This window comes from Meles meles, chromosome 7 (assembly GCF_922984935.1).
Source record: "Meles meles chromosome 7, mMelMel3.1 paternal haplotype, whole genome shotgun sequence".
NCBI classification, from domain to species: Eukaryota; Metazoa; Chordata; class Mammalia; order Carnivora; family Mustelidae; genus Meles; species Meles meles.
In genome coordinates, this window is record NC_060072.1 from 68,397,813 (window position 1) to 68,422,308 (window position 24,496).

General features: G+C 39.3%; 1 protein-coding gene across 2 annotated transcripts in view; it reads left to right on the forward strand.

Moving 5' to 3' along the window:
• The window catches only part of ITPR2 (inositol 1,4,5-trisphosphate receptor type 2), a 501,875-nt gene that overhangs the window by 19,532 nt on the left and 457,847 nt on the right, over nt 1-24,496 (forward strand). For both annotated transcript variants that reach the window (XM_046011092.1, XM_046011093.1), the window contains exon 2: nt 15,561-15,631. In XM_046011092.1, the coding sequence (XP_045867048.1) occupies nt 15,561-15,631 (71 nt within the window). The remainder of the gene's footprint in view (nt 1-15,560; nt 15,632-24,496) is intronic.

Here is a 24,496-nt window from a genome sequence, read left to right on the forward strand (position 1 = left end):
CCGAGAAAGGAAGGGGGGAGGGTTCTCTCAGTAATGCGCAATCTTGGTCCAGAGTGACTCTCCTGCCATTCACAGACCTTCTTCTGACAGGACAAGACTAAAGGCCAAGGGGGACCATGAAGGTTTTTTATTCCTTATGATTCAGGATAATTTCTCCTCATCCTGGCAGAAGATGCCACGTCCTGCATGGATATGGTCTCTCATGACAAAGCCCTCAGTGTACAACCCAGAAACAACACACAGTTGAAGAATCATGTCTTTCTAATGGATGTATTTTTTTTCCATGTAATTTGTTGTTGTGCACAGCATTATAACTTAATGTGCAGATCTAGAGGAACTTTACAAAAAAAAAAGTTGAAAGCTGTGTTGGTTTGTGGGAGAGAGTGAATATATTAGTACATCTACAGGTGTTTCTTATCGCATGTCCCGTAAGATAGGGTGACCGTGGAGGTTTGTCTTTTCCTTCCTGGATTAGGAGTTGGGTTGGAATCAATCGGTTTGACAAAATAATTGGACCCGAAACACAGTTGCTTAAAAAGATGGTCTAAGGGGTGCCTGGGTGGCACAGCCGGTGAAGTGTTAGACTGTTGATTTTGGCTCAGGTCATGATCTCAAAGTCGTAAGATCAAGCCCCACTTTGGCCTTGGAGCTCAGGGCAGAGTCTACTTAGGAATCTCTCTTCCTTGCCCACTGCCCCTGCCTGCCATGTGCTCTAGCTCTCTCTCTCTCAAATAAGCAAATAAATCTTAAAAAAGTATTTTGGGTAAGTTTGAAGCTTGACATCATAGAAGAGAAAGAATGAGAGAAACAGATATAGGTAAATAAGAGCACGTGCTACCGGAAGATAGTAGCTGGTTTTATTCGTGGGGCAAAATGGCCGCTGGTGACATTGCTCTTCCCTCACCTCTTCTGGGAGGCAAGAGAGTCATACCCGATGGAAGGGGGTTGGGAAATCTTACCAACATGTCAGGTGACATTGTCTAAGCCTAGGGAGACATCTTTGAAGAGAGAAGGTAGTGTGTAGCTGGTAAATAGGAATCAATGAATTATTTGGGAAAATCACTGTAGGCGTTTGATTACTTGGTCTTTAGTTTCACTCCCAGGAATGGCAGGAGGTTGAGAAAGAAGTTGTTTCACCTTGAAAAGGAATCTGCTTTTGGTAGTTTCAGAGTAGGAAAAGCCATAATGAAAGCCACCAAATCACATTCTTAGAGGAAGCTTTTGTGAGAAAATAATTATAATGAATCAGCTGCTACGAAAACATATCCAAGAGACCGTTTTTGGGTAAGAGAAAGCAGTGACCCTTCTTCCTGTGTATGTTTTTCTTTTTCTTTCTTTCCTTTTTTTTTTTTTAAACCAAATAGAAATCTGATCAATATCAGTTTAGTTGAAAACCATTTTGCAGATGAAACCTTTTGGGTTCTGGAAATACAACTGTGAAACAGATAGCCTGTATATATGCTTCAAAAGGAATTAGAAAGTGGGTACTGAGATACTCCCAAACATTCAGATGATGGGCAGACTGCAGAAGATGATACCTTTCTTGAGCTTGTCTTTGTAAAATTATTTCCCTCTGATTTAAAATTCTACAGATGGAGCTTATAACTTCAAGAAAAGCTTCTCTAATGTTAATTTCCCCTGTAACTTTTTAGAATTATTGACATTTTGCATTTTGCAACTTGATTGCTCTTTGGTTCTATCAAATTATAAGAAAAAGATGTTCAAATTCAAATTAAGTTGCTAAGGAAAAAAACAAAGTTGCCTATTGATGATAGCGATGTTTGTAAGCTGGGCCCTTTAAAACTTCATGGTAGGGGGACATCCTCCTTTTGAAGAGTTATTTCTTTGCTTCCCATTAGTTTTTTAAAAAAATCATTGAACTCTATATTGGCCACAAATAGCATCGTAAGGAGAGAAGACTGTATATAATCTACAGGAGAGGGTCTAAATCCTCTTCTCTCTTCAGCTTTTAAAGTGCTAATATTTGAGACACTTTCCAGCTTATTAGGCATTAAGACAATCAGCTATTAGCTATTAGTTTTATTTCTATAGAAAAAGAATTATTAAAGGAGTTAGCCTCAAAATATATTTTAAAAGAGAGTGAGGTTTCTGTCACATGCCTGTTCTGTAAAGTGTCTTCTCTGAACAAAACTGTGCTAACCTTAAGGGATGAAAATGTCCATAAAAACTTTGAGATGTCTGGATTCTAAGGTATGTTTGTGTTCTAAGGGTTTTCCTTATGTCACTTTGAGACTGAGGAAATTCAAACAAGTATATAAAAACACAAGAGTTTATGTGCATTTGTTGGTGTTCTAGACTCCCTGAAGATCAGCTATTGGATCCAAGCTTGGGAGTGCTTGTGCTAATGTGTACTAATAGCTCTTCATGAAGCTGGAAGCTTTGGGTTTGATTTGTATTGCACTCTGTTGTTTCCTCAGTGCCTAGCACAGTGTCTGGCTTGTAATCAATGAGTATTAGTTGAATAAAATGGACATATTTTATTTTGGACATATTTGGTATGTGGTTCATATAATCTGGATCTTTTGGTTGCTTATACTTTACCAATTCTGTATTCTATAGGACCTTTGTTTACTTCTTTTGCAAGGGATAGAAACCCAAGTAGTTTAAGCACAATAGGAGCTTTTTGGTTTGCATTACTGGGGAGTCCAAGAAGGGGTTCTGCCTTCTGGTTCAGTTGGGACCAAGGGTTCACTTGAGGGGACCAAGGGTTCAGTTGAGGAGACTAAGATTTTGTCTTTCTCTTTTTTTAACTTCTGTCCTTCTTGTAGGACTTATTCTCTGGAAGACTTTTTCCACACATGGTGAGGAAAAATGATTTCTGGCAGTTCTATGCCTACACTTTCTCTCATAATGCTTGATTTTAGAGGGAGATAGAGCCCTCCCTTTTCCTTTCTTGTTCATATCTGCTTCTGTAGAGGCACTTGGGCCCTGCTGGGGCTGTGTTCTTTCCTTTGGACCAAGCACTGTTGTCTGGTGTAATGGGAGAGAGAGGGGGGCCGGCTAGGTTTCATACCCTCCCTTGAGTTGTGGAGGGATCCCATTGCTTCTTAACCATGCCATCTTAAGAGTTATTCGGTGGGAGGGGCATGGGTGGCTCAGTCGCTTAGCGTCTGCATTTGGCTCAGGTCATGATCCCAGAGTCCTGGGATCGAGTCCCACATCAGGCTCCCTGCTCCGCGGGAAGCCTGCTTCTCCCTCTCTCACTCCCTCTGCTGTATTCCCTCTCTCGCCGTGTCTCTCTCTGTCAAATAAATAAATAAAATATTAAAAAAAGAAAAAAAAAGAGTTATTTGGTGGGGAAGGGAAGTTTCTATAAGAAGCAGGAGAAAACATAACAGATGTCCAAGACACATTTCATATGTGATAGTTTAATTAAGGTTGATATTGTGGTCTTAGGATGTCAGTGGATCCATTGAGTGTCCCTTACCGAGCAACTGGTTTTCTGGATATTATCATTAGAGACACATAGGTCCTCAATGGAAGGACTTGCATCTTGCAGAATTTTTGAGGATTAAGAGAATAAATACCAACATTTGTGCAAAGGGAGGAAGAAATAGGAGAGCATTATAGGAATCTTGTGAAACCTATCATAAAGCTGCTTTCTTCAGACTGTAGAGGCAGTAATTTGGATTTACTGAATGTGATGTCAAGTCTGGCTTTAGCTTTTCACTTGCCCTGTGGTATCTCCAGCAGAATGTTGGTGTGGGCTGAGTGTATTGTCCTTGACAGGGCTCGTAAATGGAACCAGAGCAGGTTGACTTTGGTTGGGGAAGAAAGTACTTTGGAATGTATGGGGATTGTTGAAACAACTTTCTGTGTGCTTTACTAAAGGAGAAAACACTCCATATTGATGACCAAGATTCCAAATGACTGCAATTTCAATTATTCTTGAAGATCTATTTCACTGGATATTGGTTTTCTAATAATTCATATATTTTTTTCTTTAAAAAGAAGAGGAGTATTTTTGTAATAATTATCATGAAGGTTTTAGAATAACACTTAAGATTCAAATACATCCAAAACCCTAAGATATATTTGGATAAGTTAAGATGACTTACTATTTAAAGACATAATGCTCGTAATTTTCTGTTTGGTTCATTGTGGACTCATGCTGAGCAGGGGACTATCAGTTCTGTGATAGAGTGCTAACTTTTATTTTTATTTATTTATTTTTTAAAAGATTTTGTTTATTTATTTGACAGACAGAAATCGTAAGGAGGCAGAGAGTCAGGCAGAGAGAGAGGGAGAAGCATCAGGGAGCCCAATGTGGGGCTCCATCCCAGGACTCTGGGATCATGACCCGAGCCGAAGGCAGAGGCTTTAAATCATTGAACCACCCAGGCGCCCCTAGAGTGCTAACTTTTAAAACTTTGATTTTTAACATGTTCAGATTGTCATCCTGACCTGTTTTTCAGGTTCAGTAACTAAATGTGAACTTACGTGGACTCTTTCCACACTGTTATTGTTACTATTTTTCTTGAAGTCTTAATTAAAATATTCGGTTAGAATCTCATGTGATACCTGACACATAGTGGGTGGTCAGTTGTATTTGTATAATGAAATGATGAGTGAGTATAAATTAGTGTGTATCAGTGTGCCTCATGAGCAGCGGGTCTATGTCATTTTCCTCTTAAATATATTTGAATAATATTTCCCACCAAGAAGTTGAGTAAATTTAGGTTTACTAAATTAAATAAGTAATTGTTATGTGCTTTCTCTGTGCCTGGCATTGCTTAGTTTTTTGGCTTTGAAGTACTTAACTGCACCTTATTTATGGTAAATACTATATTGCATGTATAATTCCACCATAAAACCAGTATGATAACCCTGAAAGAGAGAATAACTATTCACATCTCTTTTGAATTTCCCTGCTCTTCTTTTCAGTTAGGGTGTTGATTGTATGGAACACATTTATGGATGTGTTTTCTCACTTGGATGGCTGTGCTAGTCTCTAAAGTAGTATCTTCCTCATTCCCACCAGTCTGCTCTCAGCTTGGCCACCAGAGAGATCTTTCCAGAAATAAGCCAGGTCATGCTGACCTTTCTCTGCTCCTTCCAGTGGCTCCTATCTCACTTGGAATAAAAGCCGGGGTGTTTACGATGACCCAGGAAGCATTTAGGATGTGGCCTTTGAATCCTTGACCTCTCTGACCTCCATAGCAGTAGCTTACCTTCTTCCTCACTGTTTTCAGCCATGATGTCTTCCTTGTAGGCCCTCGAATATGCCAAACATGCTCCCACTGGAGGGTCTGCACTGGCTGTTTTCTCTGCCTGGAATGCAGATATCTTCCTCAGGACCTTTAAGTCTTTTAGCATGTTTTATGTTTCTTCTTTTTCTATTGATTTATCCCCTAGCACACTGTAGAATTTATGGATTTATTATTGTTTATTATTTGTCTACTCCCTGCTACCCCCTGCAAGAGTGAGTGTTGGTTTTATTTGCTCTTAGAATGATGCCGTGCACATAGTAACTGCTCAGTAAATGTTTGTGGAATGAATTTCCCGAAAAAGAGATTTAAATAAATTTTTTTCTAAAGTGATTACCTTATTGGTTAACTTCTTTCAGCAATTAAGGGTAATAATAAATAGTAATGATGATGAATATTATGATAGTTAATAATTACTGAGTATGTGCTTTGTGCTAGGCATTTGTAATCAATAATATTCATGATGATGATGGCTAACCTTTAGTTAATGTTAACTTTGGACCAGGTATTTTGCATTATCAGATTAGTTAATTTTCAAATCAACTCTACAAAGTTAATACTAGTATGATCTGAATTTTATAATTAGGCCAGAGAAATAACATTCCAATAAACATATTCAGTATAAAATTGATACAATTGTGATATTAGAATCTTAAAAGGAAACATATATTGTTAAATTATTATTATCCAATTTTTGTACTGTTCTAGCAGAACTCTGTATGTCTCTTAGGGAACTTTTATGTGTGGTTATGATGATCACTGTGTGAAGAACTAGTATTAGGATTAAGAGTGTCCTTGCATTTAGAGATAAATTCATTACCTAATATTAAATACAGCATCTAACTTAGGAGTACTACTATTTCTGTCTGCAAGAATTAGATTTTTTTTTTTTTTTTTGGCCTGGCCTAGAAACAAGGGAAATAATTCAACACATGCATGCGTAGGTTTCTTCAGTTGTCAGACTTTTCTGCTTATTTTTGTTTATCTTTGATTTTACCCTCGGTTGGCTCTGCTTTCAGAGGTCATGGGTGTTGCTTTATTTTCAGGTTAGAATTCATTTACCCCCTCCCACGAGGTCTTTGCTTTTTAATTAAAAAACTCCAGAAGGGGGTGCCTGGGTGGCTCAGTGGGTTAAGCCTCTGCCTTCGGCTCAGGTCATGATCTCAGGGTCCTGGGATTGAGCCCCGCATCCGGCTCTCTGCTCAGTGGGGAGCCTGCTTCCCCCTCTCTCTGCCTGTCTCTCTGCCTACTTGTGATCTCTGTCAAATAAACAAATAAAATATTGAAAAAAAAAAGAAAAACACTCCAGAAGAGGATATATCTCTCATTTCAGCCACAATTAGACCCTTGCCAATAACATACTTATGTCTGGGATTATTTTCTTCCTGCACAGAAAAGGCTTAAAAGGGGGTCTTATGCCCATTGATTCTATCCCTCCCAATTATAAGTGTGACATTAAAATGACAACTGTGTTGTTGTTGTTGTTTTAACTCCTGTTTATTCACATTTAGCCACTGTTAATTAAATGTTGGAAGCTGTTTCTGGGAGGTTTTTTTTAAGAGTTTTGAGCTCTTCCCTTTCCTGGTAGTTCTTAGAAATGTCCCAGGTCCTTATTGACTCAAAACAAGAGTCATCTGCTTGTAATTTTAACAAAGAAGTTGTTATACCTTTCAACTTTCTGGAAAAGAAAAAAAAAATCCAGGTTCTCATGCTAGAATAATTGTGGGAATTGGTCTATAGCTGCCAGAGGTTTTTCTGGCCAGGGAACTTCTCTTGCCAACTATTTCTTCCTAGGTATGTTTCTCTTTTATGTGTAATTAGCCAGGAAGTGGTAGATGATTCTCATTTTCATCTCCTTTTGGAGAAGGTAGCATACTTAAAGGAACGGGGAAGAGGCATGTCCTTACAGCTATAAAACTTAATCACCAATAGCATTGTGTTCTGAAGATTTCCAAAGAAGGAAGTATTTTTGGCTAACTTATGTTCTGCTTTGCCTAGGAGTCCTTAGTGATTGGCTTACTCTTTGAGGTCTCTTTTAGCCATTCCCTTCTAGAATGTGTAGTTAAACGTTACTATATGATTTGCTGAGCGGATGAGCCAGGGATGAACAGTTAGTTGTATCATCATCACATATTTATTTTATCTTTCCTGCCTATGATCTTTCTGCTATTTCATCATCAACCTCATTTTGTCTTTTGCAATTTGGTTTCTTGACCTTCCTGATCCACTCATTCAATTCATACAGGAATGAAGTACCCATTCATTCATTCAGTTATTTTTTGTGTACTGACTGCATGCTGGTCACCATGCTACATAGTGAGGGTATAAAGATTAAAAATACACTGCTTCAGAGAGCACCTGGCTGGCTCAGTTGGAAGAGCGTGAAACTCTTGATCTTGGGTTTAGGGTTTGAGCCCCATGTTGGGTGTAGAGATTACTTACATAACTAACTAACTAAATAAATGTAAAAAAAATATACTCTTCTGCAGTCCTCAAGGAAGGTCTAAATGACTAAAAGCAGTAGAAGTCTGGGGCAGGGTAGGTGTCTATACTTGGAAGAAACGAGTGTCACTAGGGTGAGTTTTCCATTTTATGACTTTTTTCCCCTGAGAACACCTCCAATTGGTGCCAAATTGGTTTAAGTGGCAAAAACTCAGACAGGAATGCCAGTCTGGTAGGAGTAAGCCTCTGGACCTGAACCTTTGCCCTGTGAGTCACTTTTCCTAGTGCCAATGATTTTCTAGCTCTTGGCAGATGATTGCAAACTGATAGTAGTTAAGGTCAACTCAGCATCACTAAATAATTGATCTCAACTGATAGAGAGATGCTCATTCATTTCTGGAGGAAGGCATTTTGCAAATGCTTTTGATTTTTATGAAAACAGTAATAGGCGGACTAGGAGAAAATGCTGCACAAACTGACTTGGAGCATTCCTGGATTCCAAGAGGTCAAGGAGGCAGGGGAGAGAGAATCAAGAAAAGGAAGTTATCAGATGCAGAAGAAAGATCCGAGAAGAAAAAGCCATGATTTCTTTCTTTAGCTGGATTAGGGCTTTAAGTTTTCAAAATATATGGACAAATTCTCTCTGAACTCTTAGGCAGTTACATATTTCTGTTTGAAAGGCACCATGTAATTTACTGTCTCCCCATCTTCCCCCCACTCCCCGTATCATCAGCATCTATGCTCTGAAGGTAATTGCTTCACAAAATGATGGCTTCCTACAGTGATTTCTAAAAAGGATCATATATGCAAGACATCATTGCCTTTGGAGTCCACATGACACCGCCCTTTCTAAAAGGTCTTTAAGTCACTCACATGAAGGGATAGCAGTGATCAAAAAATTTAAACACAAGGATTCATCCAGTCTTTTTAGGAGTTTCCACGCAGTAGTACTCCAACATTGAGAGTTTATGCTGTGAGTTAAATGTGATTTAAATTGATTTGGTCTTTCATGGAAAAATAACTGTAGACATTTTCAAGACCTAAGAGCAAGGACAATGTCAACTTTGGAAGGAACCAGTTTTAGAAATATTAGCAGTAGCAAACATACTTCAATATGGAATTAAGCATACTTTTAATGTTTAAGCTTAAAATATTTGTGTTAGTAAAAAATGTTACTGTAGTAAGGCATATAAAAGAAGAAAATAAAAAAAAAGAAGATACTGTTTTATTTTGTTTGTTTAACTTTTAGAAACCACACATTTCATTTTCTTTTTTTTTAAAGGAGAACATTAGCTTTTTTGTTTTTTTAAGATTTTATGTATTTATTTGAGAGAGAGAGAGAGAGCGCTCACAATCAAGGAGAGTAACTGGCAGAGCTAGAGAGAGAAGTAGACGCCTCTCTGAGCAGAGGGAACCTGATGTGGGACTTGATCCCAGGACCCTGGGATCATGTCCTGAGCTGAAGGCAGACACTTAACTGACTGAGCCACCCAGGGGCCCAAAACCACATGTTTCAAATGGCAAACGAAAGTGAAATTAATTCTTCTTGTCATTATAGACAGGCAAAACAGGAATATAGCGATGAGTGAATTTGGTATGTTGCATCTGTTTTGCGTTTATAAAGTAGAACACTTTTTGGCAGAAAGTTTTGAAAGTGTTTATTTCCCTCTTTATGGGATTTGAATTGCTTATGGCTTTGGCAGGGATATGTTTGAGAGACCTATCAGTTATAAGGTATGAAATTGGACATCTGAAGAATTTTCTGTTTAGTTACTCTGAATTATGAGACAAATTACTAGGCATATAAACAAGAATCTATAGGCTTGAGATTGGTTCCTTACTTGGGCAACTTGAGTCCTGTAAGTACAAAATGTCCATACTACTAAATGGCAAGATCTTAAGATCTTTTTTTTTTTTTTTTTTAAGATTTTATTTACTTATTTGACAGAGAGAGACACAGTGAGAGAGGGAATACAAGCAGGGGAAGTGAGAGAGGGAGAAGCAGGCTTCCCGGGGCTCAATGCTGGGCTCGATTGGGAGCTTGATCCCAGAACCCTGGGATCATGCCCTGAGCCGAAGGCAGATACTTAATGACTGAGCCAGCCAGGCGCCCCAAGATCTTAAGATCTTTTGACACTATGCTCTAAGATAATGGTGAGTGAACCGAACAAAATCACGTACTCATACTTTGCTTGGAATGATAAAATAATACATCAATTTAAAACCATTGATACTAAACAGTTAAACATTCACTCTACACTGAAAATATTATACATGTCAGAGTTTGCTGTTGAGGAATGATACCACAGGCCAGGTTTCATTACAAAATAGGAGAAGTGAAAAAAAAATACAGAAAGAGAAGGAACTTGGGAGATCACAACTATCCCATTTAAGAAATAAGGCACAGAGAGGTTAAAGGACCAGTGTAGACACAGCTGATTTTGTAGTGGAATAAAACTTAGGGTTTTTTGGTTTTTTTTTCCTTCTGCTCTAGTGCTGCTTCTAAATGAAAGGAAAAGAGGGAGGTGAATATGTGCCAGCGTTGTGGGGGCTGTAGGGTGGCAGTTGGTGGGGACGTGTGGGGAGGAGGGATAGTTTAGGTAAGATGCCAGAGGGTTGTAGAATTTATGAGAAATTTTATATGGCCAACAGAGTGAACCCAGATTTGGGGATAAAGTTATTTGTGGTCAAGTTCTGGGAGAACTTTGAGGGCAATTCCTTTCTCCTCCTCCTCCTCCTCTCTCTTCTCCTCCTCCTCCTCTTCTTCCTCCTCTTCCTCTTCCTCCTCCTCCTCCTCCTTTTTTTGAAGATTTTACTTATTTATTTGTTAGAGAGAGGGAGAGAGTGAGAGAGTGAGTAAACACAAAGAGGGGGAAGAGCAAGCAGAGGGAGAAGCTGGCTCACCACCGAGCAAGGAGCCTGATGTGGAACTCAGATCATGACCTGAGCATTCATTCCATCCTGCTTATGAACCTAGCTACAATCCTAACCCCCTTTCTTAGTACACATTTTTGATAATACCCATGGTGGATTCCACACTTTTTCTTTCCCCCTAAATTCATTTCATTTAAATGTGCTTCAGAGTCATTTCATTAGAAGTGAACTGTTATCACTTAATGGTATGAGGATCCAGGTACACACAGTGGGAAACCGCAGGAAAATAGTATACTTATTTTATGAAGTATTCACACTGGAAATAGTTTCTGAAGGAAAGAGGTAAAGTTGTTAACTCTAAAAAAAATAAGTTATTTTATCAGCAAAACTGGTTTATCTGGGGATAACAGAGAATTGCCAATTTGGGTCAGGCAAGCTGTGGCAAAACCATAGGCAAGTCCAGCAAACAAAGGGGAGAACCGTCGTTTTATGGAGAAGGAGGAAGAAGTAGGGAGGGGTTGTTTTGAATGAAAGTCTATTGGAGGGGGTGTCTGGGTGGCTCAGTGGGTTAAAGCCTCTGCCTTCGGCTTGGGTCGTGATCCCAGGGTCCTGGGATCGAGTTCCGCATCAGGCTCTCTGCTCAGTGGGGAGCCTGCTTATTTCTCTGCCTGCCTCTCTGCCTACTTGTGATCTCTGTCTGTCAAATAAATAAATAAAGTCTTCAAAAAAAAAAAAAAGAAAGAAAGTCTATTGGAGAAAATTATGAGTCCAGGTTCATGATAATTTCTTAATGGCTGAGTTTCAAGGGTGGTTGACTTCTTATAGGAGATGCAGTGTGTACAACTTTTCTTGTTGGGTCCTGTAATTAATGATTATTCCTATCGATGGTTTTTTTGGTTGGGGTCTATAATTGACAATTCTTCATGTAATTGACCTCGAGTGGTATGGTTTCCCCTTCCAGTCTCCCCTTCTATTCTCCCTACTCCATTTTTGTAAGATTTCCCTTTATTCACATGACTAACATATTTTGCCTATTATGTGACATTTTCTTTGCATTTTGGGGAATAGTATGGGACTGGAGATCAAAGGATAATTTGCTTTCTTTTGGAAATCTTTAAAAAATCTATAGTAGCCATTTTTTTTGAAATCTTTAAAAAAATCTGATAGCCATGTATTTTTCTACACTAATTTATTTATATTTCATGCATATTTCTAAAATGCGGCTATTTAGTTTTGCTTCTTCAATATAAATGGAATTATATAGCACTTACTAGTTTGGGACTTGCTTCTTTTAAGCTCAGCTTTATGTCTTTGAGATTTTTTCATTGGGTTGAAAGGGACTATATGAGTTACACTTATTTAAACAGGCTATCTTGGCCTCCTTCAGGATTTGATATTTTTGATAATTTTCTGAAACACATCTGGATGGGAAGTGTTTCCCACCCTTCCTTATATCTACATTTAGGCAACTGTTTGTTGGTTCCAGTTATTTTTACTATTTATATGACTTACCAAAAATAACATTATTGACGTATTCAGTGATTCAAAAAGTCACCCATTCACTCAATTAATAATTATTTAGTATCTTCCATGTTTGAGGCCTAATGCTTAAAGTTGGGCATATTATGGTGAGCAAAACAGAAATAGTCTCTCTTGGAACTTATAATTCATAGCATTAGAGATTTATGTTTAAAAATTATGATGGAACATGATAAGTTTTATTAATAGAGGATAGCCTGGAATATACTGGGAATGCAGAGCAGGTATTCCCGATCGATTTAAGGAAGGAGAGGGATTTTAAAAAGATTTATTTATTTATTTTAGAGAGAGGGAGAGGGAGCAGGAAGGGCAGAAGGAGTGGGAGAGAGACTCTTTCATGATTCTCAGGAGAGAATCTCCCCAGGGAGTATGGAGCCCCACCTGGGGCTTGATCTCATGATTCTGAGATCATGACCAGAATCAAAAACGAGATTCTTGGGGCGCCTGGGTGGCTCAGTGGATTAAGCCGCTGCCTTCGGCTCAGGTCATGATCTCAGGGTCCTGGGATCGAGTCCCACATCGGGCTCTCTGCTCCGCAGGGAGCCTGCTTCCTCCTCTCTCTCTGCCTGCCTCTCTGCCTACTTGTGATCTCTCTGTCAAATGAATAAATAAAATCTTAAAAAAAAAAAAAAAAAAAAAAAAAAACGAGATTCTTGGTGAAGAGTCCCCTGTGGAGGAGTCATTGGAGGGTATATCTGAACTTACGCAGAGAGTCTAGAATCGTACTTAAGGGGGAGGTTGACACTTGGGGTGTATGAAAGGATGTTGAGCTCCTTGATAAATATCGTTATGAGAAAGAATTGGAGAGAAATCATCTTATTCATCCCAGAAAAAGAAAACTTAGTTTACATAGTTCTGGAGGAAAGAACTGGGATTGAAAAGGGAAAGTTATTTGGGAAGCAATTCTCATTTTATTCACTGACTCATTTATTCATGTAATAGATATTTAATATCTACTATAACTCATTCTCAAAGTTGCCAAAGATATAATAGTGAACAAGATGGATTCAGTTCCTGACTTCATGAAGCTGCAATTTATTGGAAGATTCAGACAATTAAGCAAGCAATTTAATGAAAATGTGATAAGTATAGTAAAGGGAAACACGGGGTGCTATTTCCCCTCCATATAAAACGCCTCTCAGATATTAGTACTCTCAGAAAGATGGTAAATGATGAATACTCTGACCTTGGAGATACTCACGAAGAGGCTATGGGGGTAATGAAAAAGTAGTGCCAATAAATATCATTAAAATCCTATTTAACTTTTAGCATCAATGATTGTCTATGTCTTTGTAATAGACTCACACTCCTCACTTTTTCCCCCCTTCCTAGCCCCATCTTTCCCTTTCTTCCATTCTCATTTGCAATTATTTAAGTCTTCATGAGGGAATGATTTTGTGATTTTCACAGATGTTTATCTATAATGAATAGGACTAATTCTTAGAACTGAAGTCATTCTTAGGTATTATGTTTTAATCTGGGGTATCATGTAATTGAGGATAGGCACAAGTATGTAAATGCACTGTGATCTGACATATAGCTTCATTTTACCCCTTCCTCCTGATGATTAACCCATGCAGGTAGGGACTCTTAGTAGGCATTATAGCATGATTCTGTATTTCTGGGGGAATGGGTAGGCACAAAGCACGAGTAGAATGTCAATGCTGCTTTTCATACAATTTTCTAAAAAGATTATTGTTTTTGATCATTTTTGATCATTATATTTTGAATTCTTAACATGTTTTAAATAATTAGAAAAGCTGCCTTTTAATTCATAGCTTTTAAGAAAAATTAAGTATTATGTTGTGACATTCTCAGGACTCTCTGAGCCCTTCGCACTCAGTGTTCTAGGCTGAAGCTGGATATTGTGGAGGTTTGGGTTTACTTTCTCTTGACCCAATGTGACTTCCTGTTTCTAAGAAAAACAGTTTTAAAGAGTTTTAAAAGGAATATCTTGCATGCTTGGCAACTCTTGTAAAACCACATGTTAGTAAACCAGTGTGAATGAAGTATATATGAAAAAAAAATCAAAGAACCATATTGCTCAGCCAAGTTAGCATTTTGTTTTGTAGAAATTGGACGCCATAGAAAAATTTGGTGATTTAGGAAGTGTCTGCTTTGGGTAACTGATAAATCAGGAACCAGAAGTTTCATTTTGATTTAGTTTGTCATCCTAATTCAGGGGGACATTTGATCACAAATTGGGGTTTACTCAGTGCTGAGTTGATGCACGATACTATTGATGATACTACTAGTGATGTTGGTTTTATGTTTTTGTTTGTTTGTGTTTTGATTTGTTGCAACTTGGGCACCTCCTTTCAAATGAATTCACAAATTTAGAACTAATTCACATAGATTTTTACAATATCCTGGAAAAAGATCCAGTTACTCCTGCCACTTACTCAGTGAAGAAAAAATGAATGTGTGTGAATAAGCTTTAGTAGTTAGATAATTCTCTTTGAATGGGAGGTTCATATCTCCTGGCTCTCAGGTCAGCGATTCAGCTCTTCTCTTGATATTGTCCTAGAAATTAGCTTCTAATGAATATTTTAATAAGAATTAAATATGTTTATATAACTATAAGGGTGATTTACTCATTTGATTAGTATTCATTGAGTACCTAGTCAGACATTCTTCTAGAAGCAGACCGTATGGTAAAGAATAAGTCAGGCAAGGTCCTTGATTTTTATTTAGCTATTAAAGACTTATTTAAAGACTTACTATGTGCCAGAAACTGTACTAGGTTCTTTAGAGATATTAAATCATGTAATTGTCCTAGCAATGCTATGAGGTAGGTATCTTTATTCTACAGGTGTAAAGAAGGAGGCTCAAAGTCACATAGCTAAGAAGCAGCTGACCCAGGGTTTGAATGAGGGATCAGAGCTCATTACCACTCACTTTACGGTCCCTCTATGATCTCCTGAGCTTACACATTCCTTGTTAAAAAACAAACAAACGAACAAACAAACAACCCCACCCCTCCGCCAAACACACACACATTCGGGAAAAAAAAAAAGGAAAATCAAAACTATGTAATCTGACTACTGTTAATATTTTGGTGTCTGTGTTCCATTCCTTATATGTGTATGTGTAGAGGGTGTGTGTGTGTGTGTGTGTGTGTGTGTGATATCTTATTGGTTTGCTACCAGTTATTTTCATAAACATATTATAAATATTCTGCAGGCCAGTACATTTTAAAAATAGACTTAAATAGCTTTACAGTATTCCGTCACTTGTTTATATCACGATTGGTTACTGGTTTCCTTCCACTTAGCAAAAATTTTCAGTTTCATAAACGCTGCTTCAATTAGTATCTTTATGACAAAATCTTATTACAAATTTATGATTGTTAAAAAGTTTCTTAGTGAAAAATGGTATTCATACTCTTAGTAAGTATGTATGTATACAGTAGCCACATGTGGTCTGTGCTTTCTGAACATGACGAAGTGATCAGTATCAATATGCTTTGTCTTCCAGGTTAGTGGATGACAGATGTGTGGTGCACCCGGAGGCGGGAGACCTCGCCAACCCTCCCAAGAAATTCAGAGGTAAGAAATACATATCTTTTTTTTTTTTCTTATGTGACGTAAGGGCATGAGATTATTTTTGTGTCTTAAAATAAGTCATGTTAAAAGTTTATTGAGTGTGGGGTCGCCTGGGTGACTCAGTGGGTTAAAGCCTCTGCCTTTGATCTCAGAGTCCTGAGATTGAGCCCAGCATGGGACTCTCTGCTTGGCAGGGATCCTGCTTCCTCCTCTCTCTCTCTCTGCCTGCTCTCTGCCTACTTGTTATCTCTGTCTGTCAAATAAATAAATAAAATCTTAAAAAAAAAACAACAACCTTATTCATTGTGAAACTTTCACATATAAATGTGTCCACTGAAAAGTCTTTCAAAAATTTCTTTGTTGTTTTTCTTCTTTTACACATTGAAGGATTTACAGGGAAAGAGTAGTTTCAATTTTTGTTTTGCTGGATGATAATCTATCTGTTGAAAGGAAATCTTGATAATGAACTCTGAAAGCCCACTTTCTAAATTAATAAATACAGCCAAATATTTATTTATGTATTCCTGGGGCAATTATGCTGTAAAGATTTGTGTTTCATTATCAGCTCTTTATCTTTGTAAAATCTTCAAGAGGGTGATAGCGATTTGTTCGCTTAGCTTTGAAAATGTCACTTTGGATGACATGCAATAATGAACAATTGTCTTAGAGTTCCTTTCTAAGTATAATTTTAGAGTTAACTTGATAATATCAATTGAGACATTGGCCATAATAGGAGACCGATTATAATTTGACTGTTAGGAAGGATTAAAGGAATCTGCAAAGAAACAAACTAAAACCAGCAATTAAAAGCCTGTTCAAATCAATTTCATAATTTGTTTGTACTTACAATAATACAAATAATTTTAATTAATTAATTTTTAAAAGATTCTATTCATTTATTTGATGCAGAGAGAGAGTACAAGCAGAGGGAGGGAGAGGAAGAAGCAGATTTCCCACTGAGCAGGGAGCCCAATGGAGGGCTTGATCCCAGAACCCTGGGATCACAACCTGAGCCTAAGGCAGATGCTTAACTGACTGAGCCATCCAGGCGTCCCAATAAAAATAATTTTAAAGCAGCATTCACTTTGAACACATGGTGGAAGCATTCCTTCTCATAATGGTGAAAAGCAATTTTAATGTGGGATAAAATTCCAGAGAGAGAAAGAAGGGATTCCCCAGGTCCCCAGGCCCAAGTCAGGCTGTGCTACTTCCTACATCAGGGAAGGGAAGTATTTTTCACATCTGGCAAATGTTTTCCTTGTTTCACTTCCCGTGATGGACACTTTCCCACCCAATTCTCATTATAAGAATATATATATTTCATTTTCTTCATACTCAGAACCTTGCGGAGAGAGTGACAAGCCCGATAAACATTTTTTGAGTTAAATCGGTCAATCTGAATGAGAACTCCCATTTTTTTCCTCCACGTGGAGAAATTAACATAAAACCGGCCGTGGGAGGTACACTGGCCATTGGAAGCACTGATGGAACCAGTCAGTAGGGACTCTCCCCTCACTCCGAGCATGTGAGGTATTCCCTCAAGGGTCCTCACTGAGGATGGACTCGCCATACAGTCACCCAGAAGGAGAGTCAGCGGTGCGACCAATGAGTAACTTGCAGTGTGGATGGAGCATTAACGATAAAAAGACAAGTTTCCAAGGCAAACAGGGACAACAAATCTGTCTCTGTACCAGGAAAAAGCATGGGGTTCAGGTTTTGACTGTGCGGCTCACTGGCTGTGTCATTTTAAGTAGGTCACCTAACCGCTTTGAGCCTCAAAGGGCATTTGTCGTTGGCTGGTGAGAGCAGGGATGGGTAATAACGAGAACAATGCACGGAGAACCACACGAGCTCTGTGGAGGCTGGAAACCTCTCCAGAGAATAAATGGGAAGTGTTTTAAATCATGATAGAAATGACAGTTTATTTATCATCGAAAGGCATAATGTATTTCCTTTTAACATATTTGACTCAGCTCTTACGTTATATTGTCTTCAAGGGCAGAATTCTGCTTTTTCCTTGTTTTCCAGGCATTGGCCCATGCTAGACATCCCAAAACTAACCGTTCAGTTCTTTTGGATGAGAGACCCGACTGTTCTCTGGGGTCACGGGATAGAACTTGGTTCTTCAGGGCCCCTCCACACCTCACCGCCACGAGGTGGGGCAGTCTTATTCCTCTGTCAGTCAGGGGAGAGGAATCTTTCAAAGATAACCTTCAGGGTGGGTGGCCACCTTTTTTCCTTTTCCTCTTTCCCAGCGAAGCGAATTGTTTTAAAGCATGAAGATCATTGAGGCAGCCCCATGGTAACACTCCGTTCCCAGCAGGTAATTATATACAGATGCTTGGTGTCATGTTTTTCGGCGGGCATTGATTCAAAGTATGAATCACTCAGGTGCTCCAACCCGCCCCTGGAAGGCTGGCTTTTCCTGTAATCTAATGCTTTCCGTCATTGTCCCTGCTAGGCTGCTCTGATTTTCTATGTCTTAGTTTAAGACTGAACCATTTTTCTTACTCCCTTCATTGTCAGAGAAGGAGGGTCCCTTTTTTTTAAAACTGGGGATTGAGGGTTTCCTTTTGTCTTTTTTTTCCCCCCAAGATTTAGTATTTTTTTTATTAATTATTTTTGTAGCATATAATATATTATTTGCCCCAGGGGTATAGGTCTGTAAATCGTCAGGCTTACACACTTCACAGCACTCACCTTGGCACATACCCTCCCCAATGTCCATAACCCAACCACCCTCTCCATACGGTTTCCTTTTATCTTAAAGCTCTGGCTCTTCTGTCATGATTCTTGGAACCCTGTCATGGCAGAGATCCATCGGATAATGCCCTGCGGTGGGCTTGCCTTGGTCTTCAGACTGCTCAGCAGCCGGAAGTGTGCCTTCTTGTCCCAGATGCCTTGTCTTTTCACATAGATTTCATAGTTATTGCATTTCACCATTCTCTGCCGGCATGCATTCCCCCTGTGCCCTCTGGCTTTAAAAATCATTGTTCTTTTCATGGACTGGCCTCCCAGCATCGCCACCCCTGCATTTCCAGACTCCTTGGCCAAGTTTCCAGAGCACCCTCCCTCATTGTTACTTTTTAGATAAGGTGAAGAAACAATAGTGTATCATGGTTCTGCTATACCTCAGTTCCTCTGGCCTCAGCCATACAAATGATAGTCTCAAAATAATTTGGAAAGAGTTTTGTTTTTCATAGTCTGTTGTTTGTCTGAGCAAATCCTACAATTTTAGAGCTCCTAGACAGTTCAAAGTTAATCCAGTGCAAGTCCCCCAGTTTTTGGAATGAGGAACCAGAGCTCCAAAAGGGTTAAAATGATTCTCTCCAATACCCAAAGTTATACAGAGAAATATTCTTTTGACTATGTCACATTGCCTCCCGTAGGAACAGAGGAAACCACGATTTAACAACAACTTCCCAAGGGCTATTTAAAACCTGATTGACAGCCATTTTTCAGTAGAAACCACACAATCAGACTAATATTACCGACGCACAGTGGCTTTCTCTTGCCAATGCAAAATTCCTCTCCTGGTCAAAGACTATCTATGTTCCTTAAAGATAACCCTTAAACTTTGGAATAAATTCCAAGGTACAGAGGAGTTGTAAAACTACTGTAGAGGGTTCCTCTTCACCCAGTTGCCTCTTGTGTCAGCGTCTTCCATAGCCATATGGTGTATTTGTCAAAACTAAGAAATTTCCTTCTGTTTTTACTATTGGCTAAGTTCCAGACTTCCTCTGGATTTCACCAGTTTTTTGACTCTTCTCCCTTCCTTGTTCCTGATCCCATCTGGGACCCCATGGGGCATTTAGTCATCTTGCTTCTTAGTCTAATCTGGTCTCTGACATTTTCTCAGTCTTTCCTTGTGTTTCATGACCTTGAAACCTTGGAAGAATGCTGGCAACGTATTTTGTAGAATCTCCCTCATTTGGGGTCTGCCTGATGTTTTTATCATGATTAGACTGAGGTTAAGTTTTTGAGAAGAATACTACTGAGGGGGGTGCCTGGGTGGCTCAGTTGGTTAAGCCTCTGCCTTCGGCTTAGGTCATGATTGCAGGGTCCTGGGATCGAGCCCTGCATTGGGCTCCCTGCTCACTGGCGAATCTGCTTCTCCCTCTGCCTCTCCCCATGTTTGTGCTCTCTCTCTTTCTGTCAAATAAATAAGTAAGATCTTAAGAAAAAAAACCCCAAAAAACAAAAAACAAAAAATACCATAGCGGTTTACTGCCCTTCTCCTTGCAAACATATCAGGGACACATAATATCAACATGTTTTATCATTGGTCTCATTTTTTTAAAAAAAAGATTTTATTTATTTATTTATTAGACAGAGATCATAAGTAGGCAGAGAGGCAGGCGGAGAGAGAGGGCCACCCAGGCGCTCCGGTACCATTTTTTGACATAAAATTTAATCCTTCTCACCCATAGTAATTTATAGCAGTTGTTTTTATTGACTTTATAGTCTTTTGGTCCCCCCTCCCAACCCCAGTTACTTAGACACTTCTTTCCCCACCTCCCTTGCCCTCCACTCTCTAGAAAGCTCTTCTCTGATGTGGATTTTTCCTGAAGCCTGTGCTCTATTGATACATGTGCATTCTCTTTTAGGAGGAAAAGCTAATATAAATCCAGGCAAGACAGATTTATGTGTGCCTTTATTACCATCAGTGTGATAAGACATAGAAGTAGTAGAGAACCCAGGAAGCCACCCCCCAGAGGGATTGCATGAAGAGAAGGTAGCCCCTTCTGGTGGCTTAGATATTCCTCAGGGTTGGTCCCTTTGGCTTGAAATGTCCAACTCTGAGGTTCTGTGCTCATTTGACATGTGACTATTTCATCATCTACCATGCCTATCCAGTGGACACATCTGGCAAGCAAATAGTCATCCCGAAGCAGTAAGTTAAAATGTTTCTGGAAGTAGAACTAAATAGAGAAATCTTCTGCTCTGTGGTGCAACACTAACGTAGGTAGTGAAAATCAGAGTCTTGGGAGAAGAGTGACAAGATTATTTCTTCAATTCAGTTCCATCTCTTCATATAATTCAGGGAAGTCCCTTTGAAGGCTGGGACTCTCACCTTTTGCCTCCAGTCATGAAAGTTACACACGCAGGCGCACAAGTGAGAAAGCCATCTTGCTACATAGTAGCTTCGAGTTTTTATGTAGTCGACCATGTCCGTCTCGTCTAACACAGTGATTCTCTAGTATGAACTAGTTATAAATACCTCCTTTACCAGTTTGACAGTTGCTGCGCTGAATTTCTTCAGATTTGGGGTTAGTGTAATTCTTTAAAAAATATTTTATTTATTTATTTGACAGATTGAGAGAGTGAGAGAGGGAACACAGGCAGGGGGAGTGGGAGAGGGAGAAGCAGGCTTCCTGCTGAGCAGGAGCCCGATGTGGGACTAGATCCCAGGACCCTGGGATCATGACCTGAGCTGAAGGCAGACGCTTAATGACTGAGCCACCCAGGTGCCCCAGTTAGTGTAATTTTTTGATGAAGGCTGAAACAAATTCAGGTTTGAAATAACTAACATTTATGGAACATTTAATATGTGCTACACTGTGCTTGGAGCTTCCTATGCATTATTATGTGGTAATCACCATAACCCTAAAAGTGAAAATTGTTGCTATTCCCAATTTTGCAGTTGACAGAGTTAAGTATAAAGAGGTTATGCAGCCATCTTGAGATCACTGACTCCAGAGCTGTTTGTTTGTTCATTTGTTTTTTTAAAGATTTTATTTATTTATTTGACAGAGATCACAAGTAGGCAGAGAGACAGGCAGAGAGAAAGGGGGAGGCAGGCTTCCCAATGAGCAGAGAGCCTGATGTGGGGCTCAGTCCCAGGACCCTGAGATCATGACCTGAGCCAAAGGCAGAGGCTTAACCCACTGAGCCACCCAGACGCCCCCAGAGCTGTTTGTTTTTAATCACTCCGCCATATTATGTATTGAATTATCCTCTCCTATAAGTTTTACTCAGTGATTCTGTACACTCCCATAGATTAAATCTAATCCCTCTTCCACACAACAGTCCTTTGAAGTATTTGTTTAGAATGGTCACATTCCTGCACATCTTTCCTTCTATAGGCTTACTTTTTAAAACGTCTTTCACTTGTGGCCAGTCACAAATTCTTCATGGTGATTTCTCTAGCTTTCATTACACTGTCTTGTTTGTTTTCTGGTTGGGCTCCTGTTTGTCAGTGTAATTCTTAGAGGTGTGGAAAGAAGAGAACATAGTACATCTGGGTGCAGTGTGATGAGAATTTTCCTTTTTTTGGGATCCCATGTTTGTGGCCAAAGAGTGTTGGGCAGGACTCCCTACTTCACCTCCAGCTGTTAGTCAACCCAGACTCCTGATGCTTTTCCTTCGAGTCTCTGAATCCTCATTTTCTTCCTCCTGTGCTATATAATTGGTTCTTTGGAACCCAGTAGAGAAACTGTTACATTTCATTTTATTGGCATTGATTGGCTTATTATTCCAGCCTGCTGCTCGCTGTCTCTCACTCTAGCTCTCTCTCAGATCTTAACTCTTATCCAAATTATTTATTCAAATTCCCAGCTTTACAACACCTTAAAATTTGTTCAGTTGGTAAAAGGTAGATGTGTGATCCTCTGAATCCATGTTTTATTGGAATAAATATTGGAATAAATATTTATTGAATATCTCTGAGGAGAAATAGAGTAGGATTGCATTATTCAGAGTCTCTGCAAATCAGACTTTGGAAGACATGGATGGAGGTTAGTCCATTTGGGAGGTGATCTCTGGAAGCCTGGATGAAGCAGTGGGGGAGAGTAAGCCTAGGGAAAGAAAAGGCAACAAATTGTTCATTGATATCCATCACTGTGGCAACTGGAACTCTGTGCTGCTAGGGCCCTCTGAGACTCCCTCAGGACCATGCCTCAGAGTCTCCTACCCAAGGACAGAAAAGCTGGGGCCAACTGGCATCCTCTGTGGGTTATGGGTTGCCCCTACACGGGTGTTATCACCCTCTTCCACAACACACTTCTGGGCTGCTCCTGCTTGTACCTAGAAGTTCTTCAAGTGTCAGGGAAAGCTCTCACGAAGAGAAGAGAGATGGGGAACTGGAGGTTGGAGGCTCTCAGCATGCTGGAAACTGTCCACTGTAGTTGTCAGTGAACTTGGGCCTGAAGACACGTAGTCCCATTACTTATACATGTTCAGGAGGTGCACCTGTTTCTTTACTTGAAAGACCTGCAGTTAGGCTATAAACTGTATGAGGGTAAAGACTGTGTTAGCCTTGCCTTCTGGGGAGTTACCAAGATCAAGAACAGTGCTTTGCATATTGTTAGTGCTGAATTAATTTTTGTTGAAAGAATGATTAAAGTTCTAGAAAAAAATTATAATTCTTAAAGGCAATGTAATTTCAGGCCTGTTGTCAGATACTTTTTGGGGGGGGGGTGTCTTACACCACACCACCCAGCATATAACAAAGTTGCTGGCTGATTAGTTGTTTTATAATAAAGCAATGTGTAGACCTGTTACTTTGTTACAGTCTTCAATTCTACTCCTCTAGATTTAAGTTCATTGGTGTCAAGGGTGCAGTCTAACATATTAATCTGTAGGGTGAACAGCAGAAGATGAAAACTTCTACATGTATTGAGTGAAGTTTATTTAGGTTATAGCATTTTGTGGTTTTCTATAAAGAAGTCTAGAAAATTCCAGTGGATTGCCAAGCCAAGAATTACATGATTTATACCAAAAAGTCTTTAAAGTCTCCAGTGGCATGTTACTGCTGCACTGATCCTGTGTATTTGTAGTACGTTGTCATAGTAAGATAAGTCCCTATTATTAAACTCTTAAGAGGCAATGGAAATTGGATAATAAACTTATTCTTCTCAGTGAGGTTTCAGAGAAGGCCAAAGGATGAAATGGAAATGGACCGCTTTTCCTCTTTGTTTCTTCTGTTGGATCTGGTCAGGACTGCAAAAGTGCCTGGGCTGTAAGATGCTTTAGTCTTTAATGGAGGAAGTTGCTGTGGTTCTCAATGGTCAGATAGGACTACTTTGCAAGCCTCACGAATTGGCTATGTAGGCCAGCACTTGCTTAATTAATTATGTATCTAAAATAAATATGGTACACGAACTTTGATTTGTGGCTCTAAGTTGTGAAATTTAGTTCTCTCCCTTAAGAGTAAGAACTAATGGGCAGAAAATGAACACTTGTCATGTGTGAATTTCGTGGCATAAGGACAACTCTGACACCCCCACTTTCTAATCCTCTCTCCAGGGGCCGATTTTCCTGTGCTGCTAGCTCATCTGTAAAAGTCTCCCTTCATTATTGGGTATGAAGTTAGTTTGTGTCTACATTCCTCGTAAATATTGAATAAATACCCTTTGTAAGAATTTTAATAGCCAAGACCACTCTTTCTGAGAAAGAAAGTTCTAAATGTCAAATTTCTTAACTTTGAGTGGTTATTTATTTATTTATTTTTTTAAAAGATTTTATTTATTTATTTGACAGAGAGAGATATAAGTAGGCAGAGAGGCAGGCAGAGAGAGTGAGAGGGAAGCAGGCTCCCCGCCGAGCAGAGAGCCCGATGCAGGACTCGATCCCAGGACCCTGAGATCATGACCTGAGCCGAAGGCCCAAACCACTGAGCCACCTTGTTTAATTCTCAATAGCCCCATTTTAAAAATGTGGAAACTACACTTTAGTCAAGCAGCATGTTTAAGATTACACAGCTAACTAGGTGGTGAGGCATATTTGTTCTTCAACATTATCAAGTCTTGGGATACATTTCGTAAGATTTATTCAATATCCATTGTGTGAAATGTAGCATGCGAACTCGTTGGTATGGCTCAAATGAGTCAGAAATGAACACTGCTCTCAAGGAATTTATAATCTAAC